The sequence below is a fragment of the Balaenoptera musculus genome, chromosome 16 (genome assembly GCF_009873245.2).
Source record: "Balaenoptera musculus isolate JJ_BM4_2016_0621 chromosome 16, mBalMus1.pri.v3, whole genome shotgun sequence".
In the NCBI taxonomy this organism is placed as follows: domain Eukaryota; kingdom Metazoa; phylum Chordata; class Mammalia; order Artiodactyla; family Balaenopteridae; genus Balaenoptera; species Balaenoptera musculus.
The window spans coordinates 57900713-57917565 of record NC_045800.1 but is presented as its reverse complement, the minus strand read 5'-3'; the positions used below and the strand labels follow the sequence as shown (position 1 = coordinate 57917565).

The 16853-nt window shown below is 43.0% G+C and overlaps 1 protein-coding gene across 5 annotated transcripts in view; it reads right to left on the bottom strand.

The window, feature by feature from the left end:
- KCNMA1 (potassium calcium-activated channel subfamily M alpha 1) overlaps nucleotides 1–16853 on the bottom strand; it is a 745231-nt gene that overhangs the window by 299145 nt on the left and 429233 nt on the right. For all 5 annotated transcript variants that reach the window (XM_036829453.1, XM_036829449.1, XM_036829450.1 and 2 more), the window contains exons 4-5: nucleotides 9007–9100; nucleotides 8050–8161 (exon numbers count right to left, since the gene is read on the bottom strand). In XM_036829453.1, the coding sequence (XP_036685348.1) occupies nucleotides 8050–8161; nucleotides 9007–9100 (206 nt within the window). The remainder of the gene's footprint in view (nucleotides 1–8049; nucleotides 8162–9006; nucleotides 9101–16853) is intronic.

The window sequence follows — 16853 nt, the reverse complement described above, 5'->3', positions numbered from 1 at the left end:
AACTGGACTAACAGTACTTACTCATTGAGTTGCTGTAAATGCTAACTGAGATGATGCCTGTGAAATGTTGAGCCCAGTGTCTGCTCTTAATAAGCAATCAAGTTCATTATTATCGTTAGTGTAAGAAGACACCCATTCATTCAACAAGCACAAACTGTGTGTCAGGCACTGTTCCAGACACCGGGAACACAGCAAAAAAACAAGACGGTCAAGGTCTCTGCCACAATACCCACAGAACTTGAGTTCGAACTGAGAGTAGAAAACAGACTGATTATACAGCTCTTACAACATTAATCGCAAGAGCAAAGGTAATAAAGGTCAGGGAAGAATTCATTCCAGCTGGGAGGATGGGAAAGCTTCCCACAGGAGGTGGGGTTAGAGCTGTGCATTCCTGAGGAGAGAGATGATATTCAGAGCAGCAGGGAAAAAACTCACTCCTGAGGCAGGGACGAGGGAAGGCGAGCAGGGCAGATGCACCCGGTGGGGCTGCAGCTGGAAGTCTAAGGAGAAAGAGAGGCACGGCTGAGTGCCTGGCACCGGCCTCCACTCTCTGCCCAAATCACACTCGGTTTTTTGTTTTGTTTTGTTTGTGTTTTTTGTTTTGAATATCAATACACTAAAAATTACTGATGTCCAGAAAGTGAAACCAGCCAAAGGCTTTCACTCTTGATTACTCTCCCCCAATGCAGAGTTTAGCTAATGAAGGTTCTGATATGAACCTCACCTCACCTCACCTGTTGTGGGATTCCTCAAGCAAAGGAGGGGCCTTGGGGCGAGACGCCCTATAAAGTGCATGGACAACACAGAGACTCCTGGCCCTTCAGACGAGCCCCCCCTGAAAGACTGATCACTGAAGGGGAGAGTGGGGCTCTGACCCCGCACCCTGCTTTCCTTGGGAAAATGGTGACAGGCCGTCACAACTCATTCACTCATGTGGCATTCTCCAATTCCATTTCTCTCTACTCTTAAGTAAATTCCAAAAGAGCAAGAAAGCATGAGCTCTAAGGAAAGAGGGCTTTTAAGCAAAGGATATGCAGACCAAGCAGGTTCTTCTCGGTCACGACAGCCTCACGGGAAGGGGTGCCCAGACCTCTGTAACTTGCTTAAGTACAATGATAAGAGGCTCATCTGTCTAGTAATTCATCTGCTCCCAGGAGGAGAAAAAAAACAACAAAAACAAAACTCAATGCTAGATAGAAATGCAGGGAGGGGTAAATTCTCTGGTTCCAAACAAGAGCTCCCCGTGGGTCTCCTCCCATGATAGGCTGGAAAAGTGCAAAGAGTCAAGGGCACAGAGGGCCCTAAATGCCTGCTAGAGCTTTTGGACTCCAAAGCACGATGTAGAGCCACTGGCAGGTCTGAACAGGGGCATGGGTCCCAACTTAACAGTTCCTGGCTCTCTATGACTTTGGGCAAGTCACTTACCCTCTATGAGCCTCAGTTTCCTCTTTGGCAACATGGGAATAATAGGAATACCCCTTTCAGTAGGCAGAATAATGCCCCCACAGATGTTCATGTTAACACCCAGAACATGTGAATATGACAACTCACATGGCAAAAGGCAACTAAGATAGCAGGGGAATGAAGGTTGCCAATCAGCTGACCTTGAGATGGGGGAGGTTATCCTGGATTATCCAGGTGGATCCAATGTAATCACGAGGGTCTTCAAAAGTAGAAGAGGGAGGCAGAAAAGAAAGGCAGAGAGAGGTGAGGACAGAAAGAAAGATCAGAGATGCTGTGTGAGAACTCAGCCCACTGTGGCTGGCTCTGAAGGTGGAAGAAGCGACCATGAGCCAAGGAATGTGGGCTGCCTCTGGAAGCTGGAAAAAGCAAGGAAATGGAATCTTCCCTGGAGCTTCCAGAAAGGAGCACAGCCCCGAGAGACCTATGTTGGACTTCTAACCTACATAACTGTAAGATAATAGATGGGTGTTGTATTAAGGCGCGACGTCTGTGGCAATTTGTTCCTGCAGCAATAGGACACAAACACATCCATCTGGCAGGGTTGTGAGGCTGATACCTGGCACGCTGTAAAAACACTTTCTTATCTCAGACGGTATTAGCATCCGTGGGCCCCTGCCATTCTCCAGACAAGGTAGCCTCCTCTCCCGCACAGAATGCTCGCTGCTTCCCACTCTGCCTGTCTCACCCATCGTCACAAGCCTCAGCCGAGCCCCAGCCCCTCGACGCCTCCTCGCTTTCCCCCGCCCACGTGAGCTCTTTCTTCTCTGAACTGCCCCAGCCCTTACAGCCCGGACCTCGCAATTTCGGACGTAATTATATAGCTGATAGTGCTACCTGCTGCTGCTGCACGAGTGTTTATTTTGGTCCCCAAACTAAATTGAAACCTTGGTCTCCAACAGGAACTATGTTTTGTCCTGTCGTTGTTGTTTTTAAGGACCTGTACTTTTTTTTTAACAGTCCTGTTTTTATGACCTTTTGACACAAAAAGGGACTGCTCAGGCATATATTTATAAGCAGATACTCTACATCATTTTAATTGCCCTCTGACTGAGCACTAACTCATTTTTCTATTTTTTAGCAGAGTTTTCTATTTTCCAGCAGAGTTTGCTAACGGGTCTAAGGTCTAAGGCCGGGTCTAACACAGACTAGAGAAGCAGGTTTAGTTTCTGACCACAGTTCAGTGACTGGGGCTCCTCACCATACCCTGATTTCATCGGTCAGAGAAGAGGGGGCAATGTTGGAAATCACAGTAAAACTAGGAAAGAAGGTGGCCAAGCATGTGTTCCTCTTATCCCAGGGCTGAGCACACAGTAGGTGCTCAATAACGGCCAGTTAAATGACTGGCTGGGGCGTGCATTCTTATCTTTTCCTCCACTCTCTTCCTTTAACCCCACAAGATGACCCTCAACAAAAACACATCAATAAACAAAGGAGGCACAGCCCATTGACCTACCTTGGGGACACAGTTCCCACAAGAATGAGACAAACAGACAAAAGCGTTCTCCCCAGAGCATGTTATTCGAGTCTCAAAATAAGATTCATCTCTCATTTCAAGGTACATTTATTTTAGTGAGGATTTTGTGAATAAGCCGGTGTGTGGGAACAGGAATTAAAATAAGCAGCGACTTGCTGCCTGCCGACATGGATGGCCTCACATCCCACTGCCTTATTTTTGGTTCCATTCTGGTTTGTTTTCTTCTCTGGGACTTTAAAATATGACAGGGAGGTTAGAAAGAGAGACTGGGGATAATCATGGCTTCTGTTCATGAAGCTCGTCCTATGTACGTGGTCACTCATTACCTCACTGAATCCCCACTACAACTCCTTGAGGTGAGTGCTATTATTATCCCCATCGGACAGGTGAGAAGACTTGAGTTTAAGACGGGGAAAATGACCGTGCTCACAGCGACCCATTGGCAAGTGGCTGAGCACAATGTGAATCGAGGTGGTGGAGCCCAGGACATGATACCGATCCAATTAGCTCTACTGACCTAGGACCTGCAGGAGCCCCCGGGATCTACCTATATATCTGTTTCCCTCTCTTCCTCTCAGGTGGAGCAGGTCCAATCCCCAAGTTTCTAAGGTACCCTGGGACTCAGGAGACTGCACGCTAGCTCTGTTTGTTTCCCTGGTCTTAATGGCAGTTCTAGAAACTGGAGGTAGACAAGGAAAAGTGAGAAGAAAAGGAGACACGAGCTATGTGTGTTTTTAAGCAAGATCTCTTCCCTTCCCTGCCTGCCTGAAGTGAAGCTTCTATGAGATAGGACGAGATAGAGGGAGGCCAACATAAAGCAGCAAAAGCTGCTTAGTCATTCCCAACCCAGCCCTCAACATCCCAAATCTCTCAAGGGTAAGGACAGAGGCAGAAGAGCAGCCTAAGAGAACGGACATGAAGTCAGACCAGATCTTGGGTAAAGCACGCCTTTTCCCTACTCCCAGGCTACAGGACCCTGGACAAGAAAGTTAACTTCTCTGAGCCTCCATCTCCTTATCTGTAAAATGGGGACAATAATTCCTACCTCATAGGTTTGCTATGAGGATTGAGTTCACGTTTGCAAGGGCTTATCAGAGCGCCCAGCACATAGCACAGCTGGAATTAATACTAGCTGTTTTTATTAATATACTGTCCAATGCACGAAGATGATGCATGCAGAAAAGTAAATAAATATTGTACTATATAATATGCAACCATATATGAAGAATAAGAAATCAAACGTGATGCAAGTTATGCTCCAGAAAAGGTAAGGGCAGGGGGGGTGGTGGCGTGGTGTTCATTTCACTTTTTGTCCTCCACGGTGCCAGCTATAGCACAGCTCTCTGCTCTTGACCAGGCTCAAGAAGTGTGTGCAGATCTGGGACAGACTTCAGTTTCCTGCATCTTGTCCCAAACCTCAGCCAGTAAAGGCAATACTTTTCATTTTCTAAGAGGAGGGCAGCACTTTCTGAAATGCCCTATTTGATGGGATTATTCCTTTTACTTTATAAGCCATACCTCATGGGAATGTTCATTTTATCTCTGGCAGCTCATCGGTACAATAATTGTTTCACGGTGTAATAACCCATGTATTAAATCAGATGCAGGAACCTCCTTAAAATATCATTATACTGAATTCTCTTCCATAACAGGCAGACCAGTTTTGGATTTTACCCAAGGGGCTTAGTTACCAAAGAACCAAAAGTATGCCATTAAAGGTGTTTTCTCCTGCAAGAGGAGAAAGGTTATTAGTTGTTGTTATTATTACTTCATAGCCCCAAAGGTTGCTGGTCTTTGTTTCCAATTTCAATAGTACTTATGCTTCCTACCATACTATTTACTTATTTAAAGTAAATAGTAATTAAGTAATTAAGTAAATTAAGTAATTAAATTAAGTAAATTAAGTAATTAAGTAATTAAGTAAAAGTAAATAAGTGATTTACTTATTTATTAGGCTTGTTTTTTCCTGTTCTTCCCCCACTGCAATGTCAGAGGGTGGGGTGCTGCCTATTTTATTCACTGTTGTTTCCTAATCATCTGGAAAAGTGCCTGGCACATAGTAGCTGCTTTATAAACATTGTTCAATTCATGAACAAATTAAAGCACATTCTAGAGCATATTTTTTTGAAGAGCAACCACAACTGAAGCAAAGTGTCTCTCATTACTCTTTTCTCCCTCTCTTTTTTTTTTTTAACTGAACTATAGTTGTTTTATAATGTGTTAGTTTGTGGTGTACAGCAAAGTGATTCAGTTATATATATATGTATATATATATACATATATATTCTTTTCCATTATGGTTTATTACAGGATATTGAATATAGTTCCCTGTACCATACAGTAGGTCCTTGTTGTTTATCTATTTTATGTACAGTAGTTTGTATCTGCTAATTCCAAACTCCTAATTTATCCCTCCCCTACCCTCTCTTCTCTCTCTTCCATTTTTCTGTTCTCTCAGATTGATTTTCACTAGATCAGAACACACCTCCAAAAATCAGGATGACATCATCCACAAAAAGGCCTGGGTTGTTTTTTACAACATCCAAGTCCTCCAAACACTAAGATTCCAGGGAGCGTTTCACTCACAGCAAGGAGACCCGGCTCCGCACCCTGACCTGGGGCGAGCCCTACCAGCTGCAGAGAAGGGATGTCTCCACCACAGTCATGTAGGGGTCCTCTCCATCTTCTAGGACCACAAGGGACCCTGACATAAAGTTCAGATTCAGGAAGTATGAGGGCTGGAAGCTAATTTAGTCTAAACCTCCCATTTTTCTGATGGGAAAACTGAGGGTCCAGAAAAGTGACTTGTTGTTCAAGTGCACAGAGGCATTAGAACACAGCCAGGAAGAGAAGGCAGATTCCTTTTCTTCCTCCTTCCTTCTTCCTTTCCCCCCTCCACCCTTCTCTCTCTTTCTCTCTCTCTCTTCCCTCCCACTCTCTTCCTCCCTTCTTCCTTCTCTCCCTTCCTTCGCTCCTTGTCTATTTGTTTGGGGGGTGTGTTTGTGTGAACCCTTCACAACAGGATGGTTTAGAAAGAGCCCCGGTTAGCAGTCCATACATAATCTTGACCCAGGTACGCTGGTGATTTAATTCACTAACTTCCCAGTCCTCTGCAACAACCAAGATCCCAAATTTTCTCAAATTTCCCATGAATGATGCAAGAGGCTTAGAGATTTTCTGAAATGAAAGAACCTTAGCGATTGTCTAACCCAACCTCTATTTCACAGATGAAAAACAACAGGCTGAGGGAAGAAGAGTGAGTTCCTCAGGTCACAAGGCTGGTTAAGAGCTCAGCTGAACTGGCTGGAACCCCAGGCACCAGAGCAAACTAACAAACAAACACTCAGGATGTTTCTCAGATTGGTGTGCAGCTCTAATGGTCTCATCCTGCTGGCAAGAAAACCCCATCTAAGCAAGCACCCCTCAGATCAGGAAGGAAAACATTTCCAATGAGCAACTGAATACAATGCTAATGAGAAAACTAGTAGAAAATAGAATCCAAATAAGATACACACACAGAGATACACACATACATGTATGTATGTGATTACTGCATATATTGTATATAAAAGATACTTATTTTTAAATACTTGATACTAGGTATATAATAAATTCACAGTGCTAGCAAGGACGTCAAAACATACTGCTAGCAGAAGCATATCTTGATACAACATTTTTGAAAAGTTCTCCATTAATATCTTCACAAACAAAAATATACATCCTCTTTGATCCAGCAAGTCCTCTTCCAGGAATTCTATCTAGAGGTAGAATTGCACAGATATGTGGATGAGAGTGTTGACTGAGCCACTGTTTATAGCAGAAAATGAAACAATCATGTGGTGCATCATTTGGATCATGGCCGAATAAATGCAGTACAGCAACGTATGGGATTCTGTGCAACTGTCATAAAACGAATCATTACAGAGCTGAAGGCATGGCTGTCATGTATTAGTTAGTAAGAAAGCCAAACTGCAGTGCAATGTGACTGATACAATGATTTTGTACAAAGACCACCACCTCTAAAACACTATTATGTGTGCACATCCGTGTTTGTTTGTGGTGAAATCAGCATGAAGAAAAGATGTGAAAGTCTATAACGCTGAGCATCCCAGGGAGGGGGCAGTGATGGATGTGGGCGGAAGAGACACTTAATATTTTCATTATGCATCTTTGAATGCTGATACTATTTTATATATATATATATATATATATATATATATATATACACACACACATACATTTATACATATATTACTTTGAAAAAAAAATAGGTTAAGACCAAACATTTCTGAAAATAAAGACAGAAGGAACCCACAACTAGTCCTCTGAGTCCTGTTTCAGCCTCCCTTCTTCCCCTGTAGACCCGTGACAGCAGGAACACTCTGAGGAAATTATTCAGTGTGGCAAAGAGAACCCCGAAGCTGTCTCTCTAAGCCTTTGGCTGCCATGACCATCCTCTGAGCTAGTTACTTTTCCCACCAAATTGTCCTAATCCTGATACAGGAAGTGACCTGCCAAGCAGACACAGGAAGTGAGGTGTGAACACAGCTCCAGCAAAAGCTCTTCCTTTAACACAGGAAAGGAGCTTGATCTCCCTCAAGGTGAGGGTGACCCTAGACACTTACCTTATCTCCCACCCCACAAGGGAACTCACAACTGTAAATAAACCATGCAGGACCCACTCGTCACAAAACTAAGAAGCAGACAGAAGCTAACTTTGGCAGGCAGGCCTTCTGGGGCACCTGAATCAGCTACTCAGAAAGTTGGCCTTGTGCCCATGGGCTTCTTCATCCAGTCCTGACTCCCAGTTGAATGAAGAGTTACAGAACCATGAATGGAGAGGTCCTGGCTGTGACAGTGATGACCACTGGGCTTCAACAGCGATAAAACATTCTCGGAAGCACTCACTGTACACATCCTTCTGGGCTAGTGCTTGCTTCCAAGAGGTCTCTCACCATCAACTTCTAAAACTCCAGGAGTTGTTCATATGAATCCACAAAACTTTCTTCCTGGGGATTCCCAGTCCTCTGATGCACCCCAGATGCACCAGATTCTATATTTCAGCCATGGCTCAGAAACCAGTAAGAAGGAAGGAAGAGAGATTGACTTACCAAGCCAACTTCTGTTTAAGTACACAGACACAAACACGGGGGGCACCGTGAAGAAATCTACTACAGAGTTCACTTCCAGCCAGAACCACAGCTTATCATTGGCTGCAATAAACTGGGGGAAAGAAAAAAGAAGAGAGAGAGAAAAAAAAATGAGAAGCATGGTGCCGGCATTCAAACTATACTCTTTTGCCCAAGGGTACGTTTTGGTTTGTCACGGGGGCCTGGAGGGAGAGTTTATGTTCTTCTTATATCTACACCAGTCACATGCTATTTTTGTCTTTGAATTTGCATACACTCTCTAGTCTTTTCTAGAGAGTGACTGTAAGCTCTGTTAGCCTTGGAGAAAGATCAGGTAGTATATTTTTCTGTGGTTTTCAACAGCATCATAGGGAAGTTTGAATTACCTCACCTTTCTTAAAGTCTCTAATATAAATATAACTATAAATAAAGTATATATGTATGCATTCATTCACACACACAATCTCTGTAATCTACATTCTGTACAGCTCCCTTCATAAACAGGGTCTAGTATAAATCCCCCAAGCCGCAAATTCTGCCAATCTAGCCCCTTGATTCAACCCTCACAACTCACTGTTCTCTCAGGATTCAGCTAAGTGAGCACTGATAAGCATAATTTTAAGACTAGAAGGTTTTTTTCCCTCCTATTTAAGGTAACCATGCATTCATGCGTGACTAGAGAGTTGAAAAACAGTAGACCAGTAGAGGTGTAATAGTTATGCCTATTTCTCCTGCTCGAAGCAAAATTAACATGTACTTCAGGAAATGCTGAGCTAAGGAAAGGGCTCTCTCACAGAAAATCAGAATGCGGATCTATCGTCTCCCCTGGAAACAACGGGCTTCAGCTTGCCTGCGGGAGCAGATGCTGATGGGAAATGGTCCCTGGGTATAACACTTGCATGCCTCATCGTGATACTGAGCAGTGTTGTTCAAACTTACCCGCAAGCCAAAGTAGAGAAGGAAGAACACGTTGAAAGCCATGTCGATCTGTAATGTGAAATCTTTGTAGAAATTCTGGCAGGATTCTATTGGGCTATTAGACAGGAAGAAGAAAAAGCGAGAGGTAAATGAAAAGCATCGTCAAGTCTTCCACATTGCTGTGCAGTGGTGGTGGTTGGGGTAGAGGACAAAATGAACGTTCATAAAATAAAACATTTGGTCTTTCTATCCCCTGTGATCATCAAGCAAGCATTGCCAAGGGGTCTTTCCATTCAACCATACAGTCTTTTGTTCTTTTATTTGTTTTCATCATTTTATACATATATTATTTTCATCATCATTCAACAGTTGAGCTAAGAATCTAAAGAGGATCATGCAGACACCTTGGAGGAAGGACAAGCAGAAGAAACCACCAAATTCCTCAATTTCATATTAACCCTTAAAGAACTGACTTCTCTTAGAGGACACAAACGTAAGCTAAAAGCAGTCCTTCCTACTCTCCAGCATATTAGAAATGAAGCCCATTTTCAATTAAACACAATGGCTGTGTTTTGGACCTTTTAAAAGCCATCAGTTGATTAATAAGAAAGGACCCAGGAGCACCTCAGGAAAGCTGTGGAGGAGAGGATCCTGGTTGATGTCCTGGCTAGACTAAATATGGACTTAAATGCAGCACTCTGATCTGGGGAAAGAAGCATTGCCCAACTGGTAAAATTCAAGACCATTAAACCAATATATTGAAGCAGTACTCTAAGGGTTAATTTTTTTTTTTTTTTTTGGCATGCAGGTTAATTGCCTTTGCGCGTGTCAAGCAGCCAATGCGAATCCTCAGCACACTCTACTTTGTTCAAGAGTAGGCAGTTCAAAAGGGTACGACTATACAAACTGGTACATGGCTTCCATGTGCTTTCCTACATCAAACTGATCAGAGGATCAGAGTGTGAAAAGTCCCACGGTTTGGGCTGGGTGGGAAGCAGGAAAGCCTCATAAGCCTTTCAAAGCTGTGAATGAAAAGTCACAGTATACTGTTATCAGTAAGCAAATGGTACCACTCAGGCCAGGAACATCAAGAAGGTGAGGTGAGGGAGAGAAGGGAGGATGGGGAGAAGTAAAATACTTTCCCCAGATGGGAAGCAACATGAACCTCTGGGCCAGGAGAGGGCTAGCTTGAGAAGTGCAGGATGGAGGATTTCCGAGCATCACCACTTCGGAAATCGCTGTACGCAATACCAGTTAGTATAGTTGTACTTCTGTAACAGCAATGCTTGGTTGTTCAACAGGCAGGAATCTGTGCAGTATGAGAATGCAGGGCCCACTTAAAGGCAGGGTGAGTCAGTTTGTGGGACTCTCCGATCATGTTACATGCACCAGATTTATCCATTCTTCATCTGTATTACAAGTCAAACATGCCCTTTGTCATCTCCCAAATCACAAATACGTGGAAAACCCTCCAGACAAGCATGAAGAGGAATCTACATTTGCATTTACAAACTAAGCGGACTGAACAAAAAACAAACACTGAAAAACAGTTCTTGTATAAAGGAAATGGCAACTGCTAGGTTTTCACTAAGGGAAAGTGGGAGGAAAGACAGCATGGAGTTTGCTTAGTCCAATGCTGAAAGGAGGCAGGAGCAAAAGAGACTAAACACCACGGCCCACCCTGCTCTTTGCCTGGTCTCCTACTCACGTATTGATTCAATGAAAAAAGGAGAATCCAGGCCTGGAGTTAACAAGTGACACTTCTATAATTCCCAAGCCAAGATGGCATTTTTGTTTTGTTTCAAGAACAAGACCCACAAGGTCCACATGTGTCAGAGTTCTTAGCTACTCTAGCTGCAAGGAAAAGTACATGAACTAGGTTGACCAGAAGTCCACTACAGATCCCAAGGGATGAAGAGACAGTGCACCTCTGTGCTACGTAAGCCACTGGTATGACGTGCTACAGAAGTAGTGAAGAGTAAACAGTGTGTGTGTGTGTGTGTGTGTGTGTGTGTGTGTGAGAGAGAGAGAGAGAGAGAGATTGAGGATGGGGGGGCTCTGTTGGTAAATACTGTATTGCACTCATGTCTTCCCTTGTGACAGCAGTGACTTAGCTGTGCATTATAAATTCGTTTTCATCAAGACTGATGTATACACAATTTAGGGGATGGACAGAAAGTCTTGGTTCTCAAGTCTATTATGGAAAACCCACTATCACTTCACCAAGGCCACACAATAACCTTACTATTGCTCTCACAATAGTTATTGGTGGTATATTTGAGGGTCCTATGAGTTCCCTAGCTCCTATTAATTCCATGGCTTCTGTAGTTAATATCATAGTAACCTTGAAATACATCGAGCAGGGAAAGTATCTGCTAGGCTGTGGAAGAGAATGGAACAGTGGGGGAAGAGATGTTAGCTCAATGCCATTGAGGATATTTCGGTTCGACACAAATGGAAGTAGATGTTTGAAAGAGTATAAGGAATTAGGCTGTAGCAACTCATTTCCACTGTTTCTTGACTTCCTTGTCATGTCTGCTGTTCCCTCCTATATTGCCCCATCCCTAAAGGCAGCAATGAGAGGGTTTGATGCTAAACGACACTCTGTTGAAAAATATACCTCAACAGCACTCCTGACTTACAGAGAACAATCTTGAAACCGTAACAGACCTTTTCTCTAGTCTTTCTTTCAAAACTTTAGAGAACTGATTTAATCATCCTTTTATATCATTCCTTGAGTCTTAGACTTTGAGCTGAAACAATAAAGGAAGTAAATTATGCTGCTGGTGCTGGCGGCTTTCCCTCTGGCCGAGGCTCAGTAACGTGAGCCACTTCACTAAGATGAAGAAGGGGGAGAGAAGCAGGAAATTCTGCAACAGAAGAGGGCCAGCCCCCAGGAACCCAGTAGGACCAGAGTGATCAGGGAGCCTGTTTTCTATCTCTCTCAGCTCTTTCCTGCTTGCCATAAGAGCCCAAGGAGAAATGTCCTGCCTAGTTTTCTCAAGTGGCATCAGAACGGTTTATCAGGATCCCCTCCAAGATAAATCCTCTGAGCGCCTTTAGTCCATGGACTCACACAATCAAAGACCACAGAGCAGAGATTCTAAAGCCCCATCATTTCATTCCCCAAATGGAAACAACCCAGGGAGAAGTTCATTGATCTTATAAAAAGAAAATACAGAATGCAACAACTAAAGGGTTGGCCATATCAGCCAGGATTTATTTTCCTCCCAAAGAGACTTTATCTTAATGATTAATGCTCACTGTAGGATGGAGAATGAAATACAAACTCCTCTTCCTTCTTGTGTAAAATAGAAGAGTTCCTCGTCTAGAAATTTTAAGAGCTAGAGATCACTTTATTTTTTTCTACAAAGGAAGGTGACTCTGAATTACACACTTAAATTTGGATCGCCATTCTGATGAGGCATGCCCACATCAGAACAGGCTTTTTATGGACATACGTTGCCAACAGAAAAAAAATAAATAAGTAAGAGTTTTAAGAACTGAAATAAAAACACTAGTCCTGGTAGTAGAACTGACTTTCCCTAAATTGCTCTTGGTTAACTAATGACTTACTAATTAGAGGAGATAAGATACTTGGTAAGCTGATGGACTGTTCATTACTAGGCTCCCATAGTCCATGGATCAAGTGTGATACTAAAACCTTAGGCAAATTTAGCATTTTGATCAGGACTCTATGATTGGGGCACCTTCAAAAGAACCTCAATAAAAAGCTGCTTCCGATGGGATAAACTTTCAGCGTAGAACAGAGGTTGGAATACGAACCCTTGTTTCCCCTTGACCATCAAGTAAGCATATCCTCAGTATTTGGATGTCTCTACAGAGGAAAATGAGACTCACCCAAGTGGGAAATATATCTCTTTTTTTACCTATTTAACAATACAGTATCCCACGAAGACCTCTGAGCAGGAAGATCCAACAGTCCTTCTTGAAGACTGACTTCAGAACTTGTCTTTCCAAAGCATGAGGCAAGCAATGACTACCCAGGTTTTCTTTCAAGGGGCAGGGGGCTAAGGACAAAAATCTCACTTCTAGCAGTTGTGATGCCTGGATCATCTCCAAGAAGGAAGTAACTGCCTCTCTTCTCAGCCTCTAAAACTTCCCTGGTATTTTCTGAAGTCTGTTTTCCTAACTCTCTGATGCTGGCTTTCCAACCCTTTGAAAATATTTCTCCAGAACAGTGTTTCTCAAACTTTAGCATGCACCTGGAGGGCTTGTTAAAACACTGGTGGGCCCCACCCCCAGAGCTCCTGATACGGTTGGTCTGGTACGGGGTCCTGAGGATTTGCATTTCCCAGATTCTGCTGCTCAGCCGGGGACCACACTTTGAGAACCACAGCTCTTGAAGAACTTTCCTGCAACTACACACTCCTTACAGGTGTTGCTGCTCAAGGTGATTCTTATTCAGACCTGAACAAAGAGGATTAAGCATTCGAGCCCATCCCCAGACAACCACCTGCCTACCACTTAACTAAGTGCTGACATCAAGGGGTTGAACAGAGACTATCATTTTCAGATGTGAACAGGGCGATGGGGGTGGTGGGGAATTAAGACAATACAGGGAAGTAATTACAATGCCACCATGCAAGCTTCACCAATGACATTCCAATTAACAACCAGAGAGTGTCCGAGGAGCACATTTTTAGTTTAAGATTAAAAGGAAAAATGATGAGGGCTGGATGGGGAGAGGTTATGGAGACCGTCATTTATGAGAGAGAAAGAAATGTTAAGCATCTTAGGAACAGCAGCAGCAGCAAATATCCGAGATAATTTAATAAATAACCACATGAGAGGGAAGGGACTAGCTGAGGAACAAAACAGCACTTTGTGAAATAATTTCCAACATTTAAATTCTCCTCACTCTTGTGGTGAGTCCCTTTTTAAATTGGATGGAGCCTTCTCAATTCCCACCAGGATTACGGACCACCAGAGTTCAGGCCCACACGCTACAGACGTGAATCAATACAATAAGCTTCATGATTCCAGACTCTCCTCCTAGTCTCGCCTCTGCAATGTTGCCGGATTAATTTAATTAAAAGGTGTCATTCATCCACCATCATGGCTCTCTCCTGCCTCATGCATCAATTCCAAGTCTGGCTGAGAAAAATCTCTAAAACCTAGCTTCACCCTATATCTCCCACTTTCAACCGTGCTCCATGTCAAAGCCCTTTGCTGCCACAAGCTGGTATCTTCATAATTTCATGCATGTGACACCTCCCATATTCCTAATTTTTTTTAATTATTTATTTATTTATTTATTTATTTATTTATTTTTGGCTGCGTTGGGTCTTTGTTGCTGTGCGCGGGCTTTCTCTACTTGCGGCGAGCAGGGGCTACTCTTCGTTGCGGTGTGCGGGCTTCTCATTGCAGTGGCTTCTCTTGTTGCAGAGCACGGGCCCTAGGCGTGTGGGCTTCAGTAGTTGCGGCTCGTGGGCTCAGTAGGTGTGGCTCGCGGGCTCTAGAGCGCAGGCTCAGTAGCTGTGGTGCACGGGCTTAGTTGCTCGGCGGCATGTGGGATCTTCCCGGACCAGGGCTCGAACCCGTGTCCCCTGCATAGGCAGGCGGATTCTTAACCACTGCGCCACCAGGGAAGGTCCCCCATATTCCTAATTTTAACTCTACGCTTCTGCTGTGGCCTCTTCAAATGCTCCTCCCTCTTTGTGTTCAAACCTCAGGCAGCTTTCAAGGCCAACCAAAAGGCATGGCATGGCCAATTATTCCTGCCCTCCCTGAACTCTCCCATCTCTGAATTCTTATAGCACTAGGAGCAAGGAATTCTTAACTGTCTCGGAATGTTGATCCTCATTCAATTCAATATAATAATACCTGGCAATTGTATAGAGTTTACATATACTATTGCATTTGGTCCTCACAACTTTGCAAAATATATAGTAGCAGACATTTTGTTCTAAGACCCATTTTGCAGACAGAGAAGCAGAGGCTCAGAAACCTACCCAAGATCATGTAGCTAAGTGGCAGAGTTGGGACACAGACCCAGTATCCTTTCTGCCATACCACCTTACTTTTCCAGATAAATTGCCATATCCTTGGAGAGGAAAAAGAAGCATAAGACATGGTATCTGCTATCCACAGGGCCCGCCATGGAGCTTATATAAAAGCAACAGGGGTTGACAATGGGGTATGACTGACTGAGGGAAGAGGTAAAACTGACCTAGAGAAACATGTATGTGTTTATCGAATGGTCTGGGAAAATTCAGAGGAAGCTGAACTCTCCAACCTGTATCTAACCCTCCTCTGTAAAGACTGTCATGTGTGACATTACTAATCCCCAAAAGTCCTTCCTGGGACCCTGAGTGATAGTGGTGTCATGGAGCTTGACCTTATCTGCTGCGGCTAAGTTCCTCTGCTTATAGAGAAATAACTCCTAGTTATCCATCTGCCTAAAGATGGATGCCTCAGCCTCTCTTATTCTAGAAGAAAAAGAATGAATATGGTAATGGATGATAATATTTAGATATTTTTAACACTTCTAATCATGGATTAGACAATAAATAAGCTTTGCATCCCATTCCATTCAATCAAAATATAGAAAAATGAAATTATATAATCATGGATATTAAGAAACCTACCTGCAAAGGAGAGGTAGTAAATCTAAGTGATTTGAGATTTTCCTGATAACATTAGGATATATCGGATAAGCAAAGTGCTTTGGTTTTCCTGCTCACAAAATAGAAATAAAAGCACCTAGCTAATCAGAATATCTGAGACCAAGACATTTTAAAAGGGAGGCAAGTCTTTACAATGTACTCCAAATTAGAAATCAATTTTATTATTCCTATAATTTTAGGTATCACAAAAATATCTTGCAAGCTAATAACAGTAGTGGATTTTGTGTGAATGGTGTGATACTAATTAGTCATTGAGAAAGCAAGAATCTTTACGTAGAACATCGTCTTCTAAATTGGACAGCACCTCAGGACTGCCCAGGTCTTGAATGGATCCAAGTTGAAAGCTTTCTATCTAGTGGCTTTTCCCAGTGCCTATATTTTAATTCCCTTGACAGAGCTGTGTACTTAAGAGCTAATCTTTCCAATTTTGGTGCTTTGGTGTTTATACTGGGTGGGGCATGTATTCAGTAAGTTGTGTAGTTTTTATTAGTTTTTCCAAACAGAAGCTGGCCTCTTCTGTTCACCATCATTGTGATTTTATCATAGAACATCTTGAAGTCGTTATCTTCTAAGATGTTGTTATTGCTGATGGGTAAGTTTTTGTTCAATCATTAATCAATACTAATGATAATAACATCAGAATGGGCCCTTTGTTTTTATCATAAAACACTTTTCTTAGACCTTGCAACAGTTCTAATGTGAAGAGAAAACACTTTTTGTTACTTGCAGTATTGCTGGATCATGATCTCCAGCCAGCTGGTTAAATGGCTTTGCTGGGAAATCTTCAGTTATGGGTTTGTATCAATCGGCCTATTAATCTTTCTGACGGCAGCAGGTTTCTAATTATGTCTCTGCTCAGTTGATGAGATGTAATCCAACAGCCACAAGCATATGCCTCATTAGGGTCATGTTGAAATGAACTGGAACAAATGGAGAGGTAGTATATAAACCCTCACTACTCTTTGGAATCCTATGTGCTCTGTCTTCTTGAGCTTTGAGTGATCTGGAGAACCCTGGAACAATGACAGCAGTAGACTTCAAAGCAGTTCTATGGCTCAGGGTATCTACCTGAATGATGAGTCCTAATAATTAAGCATTCTTCTAGGAGACAAAGAAAGTGACACAGATTGCTGTTGGAGAGAACAAAAGATGTCAGTTCCTTACACATTGGATTTCTCAATGAAACACATAGACCATCTGTTTTCATGAAATCTTTGT